Here is a 13561-nt window from a genome sequence, read left to right as displayed (position 1 = left end):
ACAGTGGGAGCTGGGCAGGTCCCTGAACAGCCCCACAACGCAGGCAGCAGAGCCGGTTGGGAAATGATCTTTTGTTCCTGCAAAAATTATGATGAAAATAAAAACTCTTGTTTCATTTTTTTGTTGACTTTTTTCTGCAAAAGTACTTTTCCCCCACATTTTCAGCAAAAACGTGGAAAACCCTAATATTTTTGGCCAAAATCTGGATTTTTTTGGGGTTGTTCTCAGATGTTTTACAGAAATATTTTGATTTTTGGGGCTGAAACTTTCAGGTTTTGTTTTAACATTGAGAACCTGAAGAATGTTTCTGGCAACCGATACATCCCATGAAGGTTTCCGTTTTGACAACAAAGCCATTTTTCATAGGAGGGAAAAAACATTTTTGAATGAAAAACGTTGACCAGCCATAATGGGGAGTGTAAAGGGGAGTGTAATGGTAGCTTAAAGTCCTCTTTATCCCCTATTTCAGTCCCTCTCTCAAGTGCCGCAAGAGAGCAACTGGGAATTGGGCCCATTCCTTATGGGAATTTGGGGCATATCAGGGATGAAGATACTAGTATCTAATGTGCTGTAGTGGAGATGGACCTCAATCAGAACCCAAATCCCCCCCACAAGTTGGGGGCGTTCTGATCTGTGTCTGGACCAGGCAGCTCTGGCCGCGTCTCTGCAGTTGTAGTCCAAGTGACTTTGCCTCTTTGCTTAGTGGCTCAGGTGCGCCTTCGTCTCCATTTCAAACGACCATTTAAGCCCGTTCAGCACTGCGTTGGAATGGTAATGACTGACAGTTGATGGGGTGGGGGCGGGGAGGGCGTTTCGCCGTTCGTGGTAACGTAGATTTGGTGTTCTCAATCCAGTTCCCAGGGAACAGGTATCCACTGAGCCACAAATTGCATTTGTCACAAATTGTTGACAGTTTCCTCGGACAGATGAAGGTTTGAACTGGCCTGAACTCCCTTTCACACTGTGGATGAGACTGTGTAGCCAAATTCTGAAAGAACTCATATTGTCTCACTCTAGTGGCTGGATCTTGTAAGGAGGTTTGAGTCAGCTGTTGCATTTATGGACCTGGGCTTTCAACTCAGGCAGTAGAACTTCGTTCTTTTGAATCCGGCGGTCCCAAGTTCAGACTGCACAGATAACCAGAGCACGGTGGGTGGGTAAGGAGATGGGGACAACTCATTCTCTCAGGTCAGAGACCCACCACAGCAGACAAGAATAAAGCCTGATGCTTGCAATGTGCTTGTCATCCAGGGATCTCAAAGCACTTTATGGAAGTGGGAAGATATTATTGTTCCCTCTTCACAATTGTGGGGGGACAGACGGGGGAGGTGGTGGAGCCCAGGGCCATGTTACGGTATCAGTCATGGAGTAGAGCCAGGCGTATTAGTTATCAGTGTGGTGGTCTGACTACTAGGTTAAGCTGTCTCCCTTGGCATCTAGCTTCTGTCGTGAGGGAGGGAAAGGAGGGAGCATTTAAAGGAAAAGTTTTTTCGCTCCTGAATTCTTGCATCTCCTTTCTTCTCTCTCCCTGCAGCTGATAGTTGAAAAGACAACTGACTACCCTTCCGCTGAATACTCTCTGGTGGAGGATGTAGCCCTCCACTTCACGTGTTTGATGGACAGACTGAATGAGCAGCGCCTGTTTCAGCCGGACCTGTGCGACGTGGACATCGTCCTAGTTCAGCAGAAGAGCATCTTCCCCGCCCACAAGGGGGTCCTTGCCGCGTACAGCCAGTTCTTCCACTCTCTCTTCACCCAGAACAAGCAGCTGCAGCGGGTAGAGCTCTCCTTGGAGGCTTTGACTTCCCAAGGCCTCCAGCAGATCCTCAACTTCATCTACACCTCCAAGCTGCTGGTGAATGCCTGCAATGTGCAGGACGTCCTGAACGCCGCCGCCGTGCTGCAGATGAACAACATCGCCTCCTCCTGCCAGGAGCTCATCAACACCAGGTCCCTCAGCCTGGCCATGGCCAGCGACATGGCCCTGCCCCCCGACGCCTGTGGCAACGCTGTGCCCCCGCAGTACTACTGTGAGATTAAGCAAGAGGTGGATTCTCTGCACCCCAAGATCTACGCCCGGGAAGGAAACGATCCCTACTCGGTGCGAGTAGAGGACAGGGTGGGTGGAGGCGGCAACCAGCACCTCCCGGCTGTGCCTGCCAAGCAGTATTACAAGGAGGAGAAGGACAGTGGCCTGGCCACCATGTGTAAGATGGAGGGCGGGGAGTCCGAGGAGGATCTGGACAGCCAGGGCTCTTACAACCGGGAGCAGATCATTGTGGAGGTGAACCTCAACAACCAAACCCTCAATGTCTCCAAGGGGACGGAAGGGAAGCCCACCGCCAACGAAGCTGCCGCCGTGATCAGCCGACCAGACGGGGATGGACGTGACACCGAGGAGGAAGGGGAGGAGGAAAATGAGGAAGCGGGGGAGGAGGAGGAGGAGGACGCTGAGGTGGGGGAGGAGGAAGAGGAGGAGCACAGCGAAGAGGAAGACCTGGAGGAGACCACCGAGGAGGAGGAGGAAGAGGAGGACGATGAAGAGGCATCTGAAGTGAAAAGGGAAAAACCTGGGCAGCCCCGCAGGGGGAACAGGTCGTCCAAGGCCACCAAGTCCACCATGTCCACCAGGTCCCAGGATCTGGCCAAGGCGGTGGAGGAAGAGGAGGGCCAGCGTGGGAGGAAGAGGAGAAAGGAGCAGGATGGGCTGGGCCCGAAAGTCAAGCTGGAGGAGAAGCAGCACTACCCCTGCAAGAAGTGCCCCCGCGTCTTCAACAACCGCTGGTACTTGGAGAAGCACATGAACGTCACCCACAGCCGCATGCAGATCTGCGACAAGTGCGGCAAGCGCTTCCTGCTGGAGAGCGAGCTCCTGCTGCACCATCAGACGGACTGCGAGAAGAACATCCAGGTGAGCCGCCGGCATGGCCCGCCTGGCCCCAGGGCGCTGCAGAGGGGCCCGGGCGCTCTGTGCCATCGCCTGGTGACATGCCAGAGGTATGTGGGGATTGGGCATGGTACTTTCCCAACAGAGCCACGAGTGATGCTCCAAGTACTCAGAGATTTTGGCTGGTGCTCCTTATGGCAGTGAGGTTTGTGTGTGTTGTCCTGGGGCTCCATTTACCCAGCGCATCCCGATCCCTAGTGGGTAGGGAGGAGAGGCAGTCAGTGATCTACGCTGCGTGGCTCTGACCGCCTTATAACAAGAACAAAACCACTGAGGTACAGTAGAGGCATGGCCCAGAATACTGCTGTGTCCGGTGGGGTCCCTATAGCCTTTGTATTTCAGAGCTTTGTGTTTTAAACACAGACAGGCACAGGTGGGGTCCCTGTCCAGCTTTTCCTGACTGAAAGACTGGGAGGGCTGGGGGGCGGGGTTGTCCCTATATAACAGGGTCTTTGAGAGGCAGGAATAAAAATGTAAACATGGGGGTGAGGGTTGGGGGTAGGGAATTGAAAGGATCCTGGATTGAAAGCTGCATGCCCCGAAATCATAGACTATCAGGGTTGGAAGGGACCTCAGGAGGTCATCTAGTCCAACCTCCTGCTCAAATGCTGTTAAAGGGGCTCATAATGAGGATTAAAGGATTGGCCTAGTGTCAGAGCGCACTGGCGTGGCACTTTTTAGAGGGCAGGCTGTGGGCACAGACAGGGCCGCCCAGAGAATTCCCGGGGGGGGGGGGCGGGGCGCGGGGCCCCCGCTCAGGGGCGCAGACCCCCCCCGCGCGGGGCCTGGGGCGCGCATTGGGGTCGTTTGGCTCGGCATGCGTGCGCACCGCGCCGGAGCGACGAGCCGGGACCGCGGCGGGTGCTGCGGCGGTGCGCTCCGCGCCGCAGTCCGGGACGACCTGCGCGGGGTCCGCTGCGGCCGGCCCGCCGCGCAGCGGGCGGCCGCGCGCAGCCCCTGCGGCCGCTCTCCCGCCGCTTCGCCGCGGCTGCGGCGCCGCGCATGCCGGCGCTCAACCGAACCGCAGGCCGCCAGGGCAGGGGCGGAGGGGCCTGGGGGGGGCTGGGGCGGGCCCCCCTCTGGGCGCCCCTGGCCCCCCTGGGCACAGACTGAACACGGCATAGAAAGCTAGGTGACCGTAAGGCTGTGATGAATGGTTGGCGCCAATGTGTTTGAAGCCCATGTTAACAGTGTCATTGCAAGTCCATAGCTCTGACACCAGAAAACTTCCCACCAGAAAACATCCCACCACTCTGACATCACACCCACGGGAGCTCTCTTACTTTAAGGCAGTGGTTCTCAAACAGGAGTACGCGTACCCTGGGGGTACCCAGTGGTCTTCCAGGAGGTACATCAACTCATCTAGATATTTGCCTAGTTTTACAACAGGCTACATAAAAAGCACTAGTGAAGTCAATACAAACTAAAATTTCATATAGACAGCGAGCTATTTATACTGCTCTGTATCATTTACACTGACATGTAAGTAATATTTATATTCCAATTGATTTATTTTATAATGATACGGTAAAAATGAGAGAGTAAGCAATTTTTCAGTACTAGGGCGGTGTCACACTTTTGTAATTTTATGTCTGATTTTATAAGCAAATATTTTTTAAGTGAGGTGAAACTTGGGGTACTCTTGACAAATCAGGCTCCTGAAAGGGGGATAGTGGTCTGGAAAGGTTGAGAAACGCTGCTTTAGGGTGTTGACAAATGTCAGTTGTAGAACTGCAGTGCCAACTGCTGGGAAGAAACTAAATTGCAGCACTGGAGGGAGTGGACAGTGGTGTGCATCCTCGTGTTATTGTGTAAACGTGAAATACGAGCAACAGGAAATCAAGGAAAACTCTGGGTTTCTGTGGCCCCAAACCACTCAAGCATTGCTCTCCTGTTCTGCAGTCACTGCCCTCTGCCTCCCAGTGCGTTACACTGAGACACAAAGAAATTGCTTATCTACCAGTGTGAGTGTCTTGGCAACAGGGGTTTGTCTGGTACAATTAGAACCTTGAGCAATGATGACCAAGGATTTTATCAGGGTTGTTTATGTAGACGAGAGGAAAAAGTAAAGCTAATTTATTTGTGTGTATGTATGTGTACGTACACACACACACAGCGCATAACCCCACAAACGGAGCACAACCCCCTCCCAACACACACACAGCACAACCCTTGTATCCAAATACCCTGATCCAGGGAACTGCTAGCAGGTCTGTTTCTGATATTCCCTCCCAATTTACCCAAATACATAACAGTGTCACTCAATCAGTTCGGATAATCCATGATGCTACTGTATATAGGTACTTATCTAATGTTTCTTGTCATTTTCATACATATACTTAGGCCTTGTCTATAGTAGAAACGGTGCACCGGCTTATCCAAACCGATTTTAAAAATCAGTCAATCAATCCAGTTACATGGATACAAACTCCTAACATAGACACACTTCAGCCAATTTAACCCTGTCTTAAATTGATTTAGCTTAATTTGGAAATTTGCTGCGTGAGATAAAACAGCTTTAATTCTTGCTCTAAATCGGTTTTGCTTTTGTGTCAGCGAATATCTGAATTCAGCTAAATTAGTTTAATCCTTGCTTAAATTGCTTTAAGCATGTCTGCTTTAGAGGTTTGTACCAATTTAACTAGATTTAATGGATTCTTAAAATAGATTCAGTTAAACCAATGCAACTCTTCTAATTATAGACCAAGTCTTCTTTAAGAGTAATTTATTGACTGGCTGCTACATTGGGACATTACAGGTGACATGAACCAATCAAAGCCCAGGAAAAGTTTAATAATACTGAATGCTGCAGCTGCATTGGTTAAGCAGTAAAAGTGCACATTTAAAAAAATTCTCCAACGAATCTTCTAATCCATGTTGAACTGTTTTGAATGATGCTATCATGACTAATATATATATAAATCCTTGACAGTCCATTGTTATCCTTCCAGTGCTTGAGTGATTTATTTTTAAATTAATCCAGCTCTGATCTTGTGTGGATTATTCCTAAAACTATAGCTCTGGGCCATGGGATTGGAGAAGCCACGTAAAATTTGAACTCTTGCCTTTCCATTACCCACGTGTGAGGGACACTGAGGGATAAGGACTTGGCGTAAAAGACTCAGGAAATATAGGAATGCAGAAGGCTTCAAATAAGATAGGTTCACTCTAAGCATAAATAACTGCTTATAACCAACTTCTTGTGTCAATATTTCTGGGGGAAATAGGAAGGCACAGTACAGGCCCACCACGGTTGCGAACCTCCTGCAATGGAGAAACCACAGAAGAAGAGGAAAAAAAAAAATAATGGTCCATAGTTATGGATAAGGCTACGATTTAGTCACAGGTATTTTTAGTAAAAGTCATGGACAGGTCATGGGCAATAAACAAAAATTCACATCCCTGACCTGTCCATGACTTATACTATAAATATCCCTGACTAAATCTTAGCGGGGGGGGCACCAAGGAGAGTTGCTGCTGGAGGGAGAGGCGGGGCCAGCCATGATACCAGCTGCCGGGGGCTGCTGGAGTACCAGCTGCTCCGGCCACCCTGGAGATTGCTGCTCAGGTGGTCCCCGGGCCCAGCTGCATCACCTGAGCAGTGGCCGGTGCAACTGGCCCTGGGGCTGCTCCAGCAGCAGCCGGTGTGGCTGTCCCCGAGGCCACTTGAGCAGCTGGCCTTGGGGCCAGATGCTTGGGTGACCCTGGTGTCAGCCACACTGGCCGCTGCTGAAGTCAAGGAGGTGGCGAAAAGTCACTAGAATCCGTGAGTTCCGCCACCTCCGTGACAGACACGGTGCCCTAGTTATAGGCAGTTCTGGTGTCCTTGCTCAGGTTGAAGAGTACTTTATCCCAAGCTTTCCTATTGAAGTCAGCAGGCCACATCGTCACCTGTTGTAAGTCAACATAGCTCCATTGACGTCAGTAGCTACATCAGCTCCACCAGCTAAGGTTCAGACCCACTTGCATCCACTCGTGCAGTAAGGCACTGCTCAACATGAGTTTGAATATCAGAACCTGGGTCTAAGGTCCTGAGACTGAACTTAAAGCAGAGTTTAAACTTCTGTGTACTGTATGAATTACACACACAAAAAAACTACATTAAAATATTACGGTTGCAATCTCCATAATTCAAAAATGTCAGAATTAAGGTTGCCCGTGCAACCTTAATTCAGCCCCCTGCATGTATGCATGATGGTACAATCTTTTTAGATGATCAGATACCGTTTTTTTCCCCCACAGGACCCTTGCCTCATTCAGTGCACAGGATAATTATTCAGTATTTGGTTTCTCCTCATTATTCAGTGTAAGGGAAGAGGGGAGGGTCCCAGAGCCCAGACTCCAGCCTGAACCAGAGTGTCTGCACAGCAATTTTTATCCCCACAGCCTGAGCCATGAGCCTAAGTCAGCTGACACGGGTCAGCAACGGCCATGCTGCTGGTCTTATGTTCCAGTGTAGAGGTACTCAACAAGGCAGGAGTCCCGTGGAAAAAATGGTAGGTGATCATGTAATTAAAGATTGTATCATAATGTATATGCACAAGAGAACAGAATTAAAATTGTACAGACAACCTTAATTCTGGCATTTCCTAACTTTTGAGTGCTGGACTTCAACCAAAATTACAACTTTTCTGAGAATTTTCAGGCAAGTATTTTATTGGTTTGAATTTAAACTAATCTATTTTATAAATCTACATACAAATCATTGTGCATGTGAAGGATTTTTGCCTGGTACTGTTTTCTTGTACAGTTGAGCCTTTTTTTTTTTAAGTCTTAGTGCAAATCTATAGAAGTTTTTTGTACATTTTTGTGGTAAAATAAGTATTTTGAGTGACTTTATGTTCTTTCTGCGTCTGACAGTGATGCTAAGCTTGTACGGCAGTGAGACGTTCAGTTGTTTGATCTGTGCATTGAGGGGAATAGCATTGTGGAACATGAAGAGTGCTGTGACATTGTGTTGGCTTGGGGAAAGTACAAGTATCTAACAAGAAGGAGGTTAGAGAGTAGGGCTGGTTGAAAACACATGGATGACATTTCTTTCAACAAGAAATGGCTTTCTGAATAATACGAATGTGCTGGACAGTGCTCAGAGCATAACAGGGATTGTGTAGTTAATGAGGTGGTTCTCTGTGGGACGTCCAGAAGCTGCAGAAGTTGAAAGGTGTGTAGTGAATGAAGGAGGGGACTGCAGGAAGAGAAAGGAGGGTCTTGTGGCTAAGGCAAATGCTGCCTTGAAGAATTGGAATCAGTCCCTGCCTCTGCCACTGAGTTACTACATGATGCTGGGCAAGTCACTTAAACCAAACTTCCCAGGTGGCCATTGTGTCTTCTTTAGTTCTTCCTTTCTGGGTTGTCTGAACTTCAGACACCTGGGGTGTGACTTTCCGAAGTGCTGAGCATTCCCAATCTGAAGTCAGTGGGAGCTTTGCTTTGAACATATAAAGCACTAGCTAATGCAGGGGAAGGAAAGCTTGTTCTCCGGAAGGGCTGAGCTATGGGCTGTGGCCAGAGCGCTGAACGCTGAAGACGAGGTGTGAAAGCACTCTGGTAGCGTGCGGGCCTGTTGAAGATCCTGGGATAGAGATGGGGAACTGAAGCAGCAGACATATCTGATCCCATCCCCGAATGGATCCCACAACACTTTACACACATGGCTAACCGATGTCGAGCAAGGCTAGGCAGCAATTCCGGCAGGCAAGGGAGAACAGTTTTCCCTCCACACTGAGAGTGCAGATAAACTGGGATTGACAGAATAAAGTGGCCAAAAATGGAGTTAAGCCCGGATGCTAGATTTAACACATTGGTGATTACACAGAGTGCCCTGTGGTTTTACAAGCCCCAACCAAATTACAGCATGTGCTGCAGGGCAGTGCCCCCTCTGCTGGGGCTTTGATTCAACACCGACTTTACCTTGGTGAGTCAGTAATTTGTCACTTCTTTCAGCAGTCTCCAGACCGTGGGGGATTCCCATCCAAATGCTGGCCAAGTCCAACCCCGTTTAGCCTCTGTTCTCCCCAGCCCTGGCGGCCAGAGGTGGCGTGGCGGCGGAAGCCTACTGAGCTGGCAGCTTGAGAAGCAGAGAGTGGGTTAATCCCTGCAGTTCTGCCCGTGCTGTGAGCTGTGCTCCTTAAATGGGTCTTGATATGCAGTCAGTCTCCTCAGGGAATGTGACAGATACAAACTTTGGGACGTGGTAGGGGTGGGGATTAGCAAAAGGAGAGGGTCTTGGGAGGCCAATAAAAGATAACTGCGGCCTGTGAAATGTGAAGGGGCGCTGTGTCCCTGTGTCTCATTGCTGCTGGGGAAGCACAGCTAAGGGATTACAGCCAGCGGCACTATCCTGTCTCTGACTCCTTCGCGGTGAAGATGTGTTCAGGACACTGGGATGCTTGATCATCCGAAGTCAGCGATTCCTTAGCAATCCTGTGACTTGCCTATTCCAAGGGGCAGCTGTTTTCCCCCTGAAAGTTATCGCCTGGAAGTGGAGCAGTGAGCGCTAGAGCCAGATTATGGCTCTGCGAGCCACTGGCCGTTGGCTACGGCTAGTAGGGAAACACGTGTAGTTCCTGAGCAGGGTGGAGCAAGGTGATCTGCCTGTGCATGGCTTAGCGCCTCTAGGGGGCAGCTGATGTGGTGGGGCAGCTCGCATCTCTGCTCTTCCCTGCATCCTGCTCCTATTCATCCCTTGCCCTAAGCCCTGCAAGAGGCTGTTGAGCAGCAGCAGATCTCCCAGAGACGGCGCTGCTGCAGGGAGGGGCGTGGTAATCCAGCAGGGGCACTCTTCCCCGGGCTGGTGCTGACCCAACGCCCAAGCATGGCAGTAGAGGGCACTGTGCTGAGCGAGGCCCTCTTCTGAACGTGACATAAAACTGAAGCTGTGGCCGACTGGCCATTAACGATCCCATGGCAGCTTTTTGGTCAGATTCTCCTGAGATAACTATATTCAGCCTCCGTCAATCCCTCCTGCAGTGACAAGTGGGATCAGTAGTCTGGTGTTATACTGTGTTATACTACCCCCACCCCCCAGAGAAGGCTGCAGTTCAGTGAGGGGAACGAAGGGCTCCCTGTGTGTCCTGTAGCAATGAGTGGCGCTTGTCACGAAAGAGTTCGGTGAAGCTGTATCAACTCCCCTGCTCGCTCTTGCCCTCAGTGACGCTCATTCCCGCTGTCATTCCCCTTCGCGGTGACGGCTCCCAGCGAAAGCCTCAGGGGTGCGGTGAAGGTGAAGCCCCACTCGTGGTCAGTTCCAGCCGAGGCCCTTAGCTAATGAAATCTGGGGCTGCAGTGCCTGCTCCTGCAGGAGGACTGTAACCTGTCGGGCAGCGTGTGGTAAGTGGATAATTTAGGACTTTGTGGGGTTCTTCATGATCCGGTGCTAGCTGGAAAGACAGTGAAGGAAACCTGGGCATGCGCTGGGCTCTGACTGCGAGACTATAGGCGGTTGTGCCATGTGAGCGTTATTAGTTACATTACGGTAGTGCCCCAGTCAAGGATCAGGGCCCGCATTGTGTTAGGTGCTGTACAGGCAAGTAACACAGACAGTCCCTGCCCCAGAGAACTCATGGTCTTGGCGATTCTGTGCCCAGCCGATGCTGATGTCTGGCTGGACTCCTTTGGGATGGCTGCTGCTTTCGTGCTAGGCCTGAGTCAGAGTGGGAGCTGGTATGGCCTCAGGGGAATACAAGAAGCTTCCATGCAGCGGCAGACGAGCACTGGCTGAACACATTGCATGCTGGGATACCACCATCCCCAGCTGGCAGGCAGCCCAGGGAATCTAGTGCCCAAGGACAAGCCGGTCCTGGCGCAGGTCCCACACTGTAGTGCAGCTAGCAGCTGGGAGGGTGTCTCCAGGCTCTCTCCGCCCTGTGCCTCCCCCCTCCCTAGACTATGTACAGCCAGGGAAGAAACTGGCACTAGCCTGAAGCTGAAGAGAAAGAGAGGCTGAGCCAGGCAGTCTAGGAGGTTCTGGCTGAGGTTTGCTTAGTCTTTCAGTTCATTTGAATCCAAAGCGAAGCTCCAGGGGATACACGCTCAGGAGGATCCTAATCAGTCTTGTAAACACCACTGGGTTTTGGGTCGATGCCCCCCCAGTGTTGCTGATGGTTTGAAGACACACAGCCTATGGCTTACGTTCCGAACGACACCCCAGGCTTGCTGGGGTCTAGGATATCCATCCTCCTACCCACATGCTGCTGCTTAGTCCGTTCACCGTAACTGTTTGCCTCTCTGCTTGCTAAAGTAAAGATGGTAACGTCCTCTGCCCGGGGGAGGAAAAAGAGGATCTGCACAACAGCAGATGCCCAGCCCCACCGCCACACATGTCCCACTCCCTGGGATCCAGCCCTCCAGCCCTCATGCGTCAGAACTGCACTGGATCTACAGCACAAGCCCTCAGCAGCCAGCACCCAGGGTGAGAGCAGCCAGCGCTGCACCCTATAAACTAGGGCTGGTCAAGAATTTTCCCTCAAAACTTTTATGACAGCGAATTGGATATTCGGCTCAAGCTGAACGAGTACCTTGGGGCTTTTCGACCAAAGGTCACCATTTTCTGTGAGAAAATTTCAAGAAACTCATTTGTTTTCATTTTTGGCTACATGTTCCAGGCATGGGAACATTTCCCGACCTGCTCTGCTACAACCATGTGGTCCCCATTGGGGTAGCCAGCTCTGTTGTCTGATGCAGAAGGGCTGGGGTGGGGCGTTGCTCTTCCGTGCACTCTCCTTCTCCCTTGGAGCACGGTTGACCTTGTGGAACTCAGTTGGGCAAGAGGAGTGTGATGGTTGGGAGTGCACAGGGGAGCAGCGTAGAGTGAAAAAATTCTGTCTGGACCCCCTATCATACCCACCCACTGTAAGGCGACAGTTTGTCCCATGATCTTACGTTTTAATTTTGTAATCTGGGGACCCTTCCCTGTATATTTCCCCCTCTAGCGTATTTCAGCCCCTGTCTTATTCTTCTCTTCCCTTGCAGTGTGTGACATGCGGGAAAGCTTTTAAGAAACTCTGGTCTCTGCACGAACACAATAAAATTGTCCATGGCTACGCGGAGAAGAAGTTCTCCTGTGAAATCTGCGAGAAGAAATTCTACACCATGGCACATGTGCGGAAACACATGGTTGGTGAGTGCATGGGTGTTTGTGCTAGGGCTGCGGGGGCATCACGCTTAATGGAGATGCAGTTTAACCCTATTCCTAGACTGCGCTGAAGAGGTTTCCCACATCTCTCTTAAAAAACTGAAATTAGAGCTGGGCAAATGACAGATATTTCAGTTCATTGGCAGTTCTGAAAAACGGGGAAAAATAGGTTCCGGTTGAATTAAATGTTTTATTAGACAAAATCAAACCATTTCAATTCTGACCATTTTTAATGTTTTTGAAATTTTTAAATAAAATTCGTTTGAAGCCAAAAAATTGAAACTTTTTTTTAACAAAAGTCTAAACAAAATGTTCATTTGAAAGCAATTCAGAAAAATGAAAACAAGTCAGTGAAATTAACTTGTGAAAACATTTAGGTGTTGTTAAACCTGCATTTATGCTTGAAAACAAAAAAAGATTGGCCGAAAAATTTCACCCTAAATGAAATGTATGTGTTCTTGGGAACTAGTTTGTGGAGGCGATGAGACGGGCGCTTTAGAAACAATGCTGTTTTCCTTTTGCTAATAAAGTTCCTTGTTGAGCGTTAGAAGAAAGCGACTCTTACGGGGAGTCTCTTCCATTGGCAGGTTGTCGTTGTCACACTTTCAGGGTAACTGCACCTCTACTTTCCCGCTGAGATCCAGTTCAGGAGTGCCCAGTCTGGTCTCTGGCCTCCAGCCATCACCTGTCTCTGGGCAGGGACCCTTGTCCCACTCCCTTCTGACTGGTGGTTTATGGCTGCACAGCTCCCTGCCACACCCTATGATATCTCCAGCAGACCTGACAGGCACCTAGCCCCCTGCTCTTTACTTTCTCTCCAAAGACAATGACAAGGTTTTTTTTACCGGTGACCACACAGCTCTTCCAAAGGTCCTGTCTGTTTGCTGAATCTGAAGGAAGCCTATTTAAACTCAAACTTTTATACCCAAAGTCTTGCTTTGTCTCCCAGCCTCCTGAAAACGGGTAAAATCAGTCGCTTCAACCGTGTCCCAGGAGCTCAAGCGTCAAAGGCTGGGAATCTACATAGCCAGCCTTGAGATTTTGCATAAGTCGCCCTCTGGTGATTCCATATTCCTCAGGAAACCAACTCAACGAGCCAAGAACACTCAAATACACGTCTCCTGTATTGGTGCAGACAGCTCATACTGTTTGGTCCGTCTCAATGGCTTTTTGAGGTTTTCCTGATTTAAACATAAAAAACAATATGCCCGCCCCAAAGATGCGGCATATAGCTGCAATATCTGTCACAGGTCTCAAGTGGCTTGTGATAGAATTTAAGTGTGGGTCTGCTCAGAAAAGTGACTATATAAAAATGACTGTAGACGGGTCAGACTCACCCCTGCGGCGCCTGCTGCTGGTGACGCCGGGAATTAGCTCTTTCCAGCACTGGAGCGCCCTTTGCAGGCCGGTGATCCGCCTGTCCTCTGGCCCCCGTGTCCCTCCCTGGACCCGGTGCCCTTTTACATGGGGGTGCTGCCCCC

At 50.1% G+C, this 13561-nt stretch overlaps 1 protein-coding gene across 4 annotated transcripts in view; it reads left to right on the top strand.

Annotated features, from left to right (window-relative positions):
* The window catches only part of ZBTB47 (zinc finger and BTB domain containing 47), a 91448-nt gene that overhangs the window by 58053 nt on the left and 19834 nt on the right, over nt 1-13561 (top strand). For 3 of the 4 annotated variants that reach the window (XM_039527338.1, XM_039527337.1, XM_039527335.1), the window contains exons 2-3: nt 1535-2911; nt 11918-12065. In XM_039527338.1, the coding sequence (XP_039383272.1) occupies nt 1535-2911; nt 11918-12065 (1525 nt within the window). Of the gene's footprint in view, nt 1-698; nt 772-1534; nt 2912-11917; nt 12066-13561 lie in introns of those variants that run through there. The other variant, XM_039527336.1, reaches the window with a different exon arrangement.

This window comes from Mauremys reevesii, linkage group 2 (genome assembly GCF_016161935.1).
Source record: "Mauremys reevesii isolate NIE-2019 linkage group 2, ASM1616193v1, whole genome shotgun sequence".
Classification (NCBI taxonomy): Eukaryota; Metazoa; Chordata; order Testudines; family Geoemydidae; genus Mauremys; species Mauremys reevesii.
This window is presented reverse-complemented; position numbering and strand designations above follow the sequence as displayed.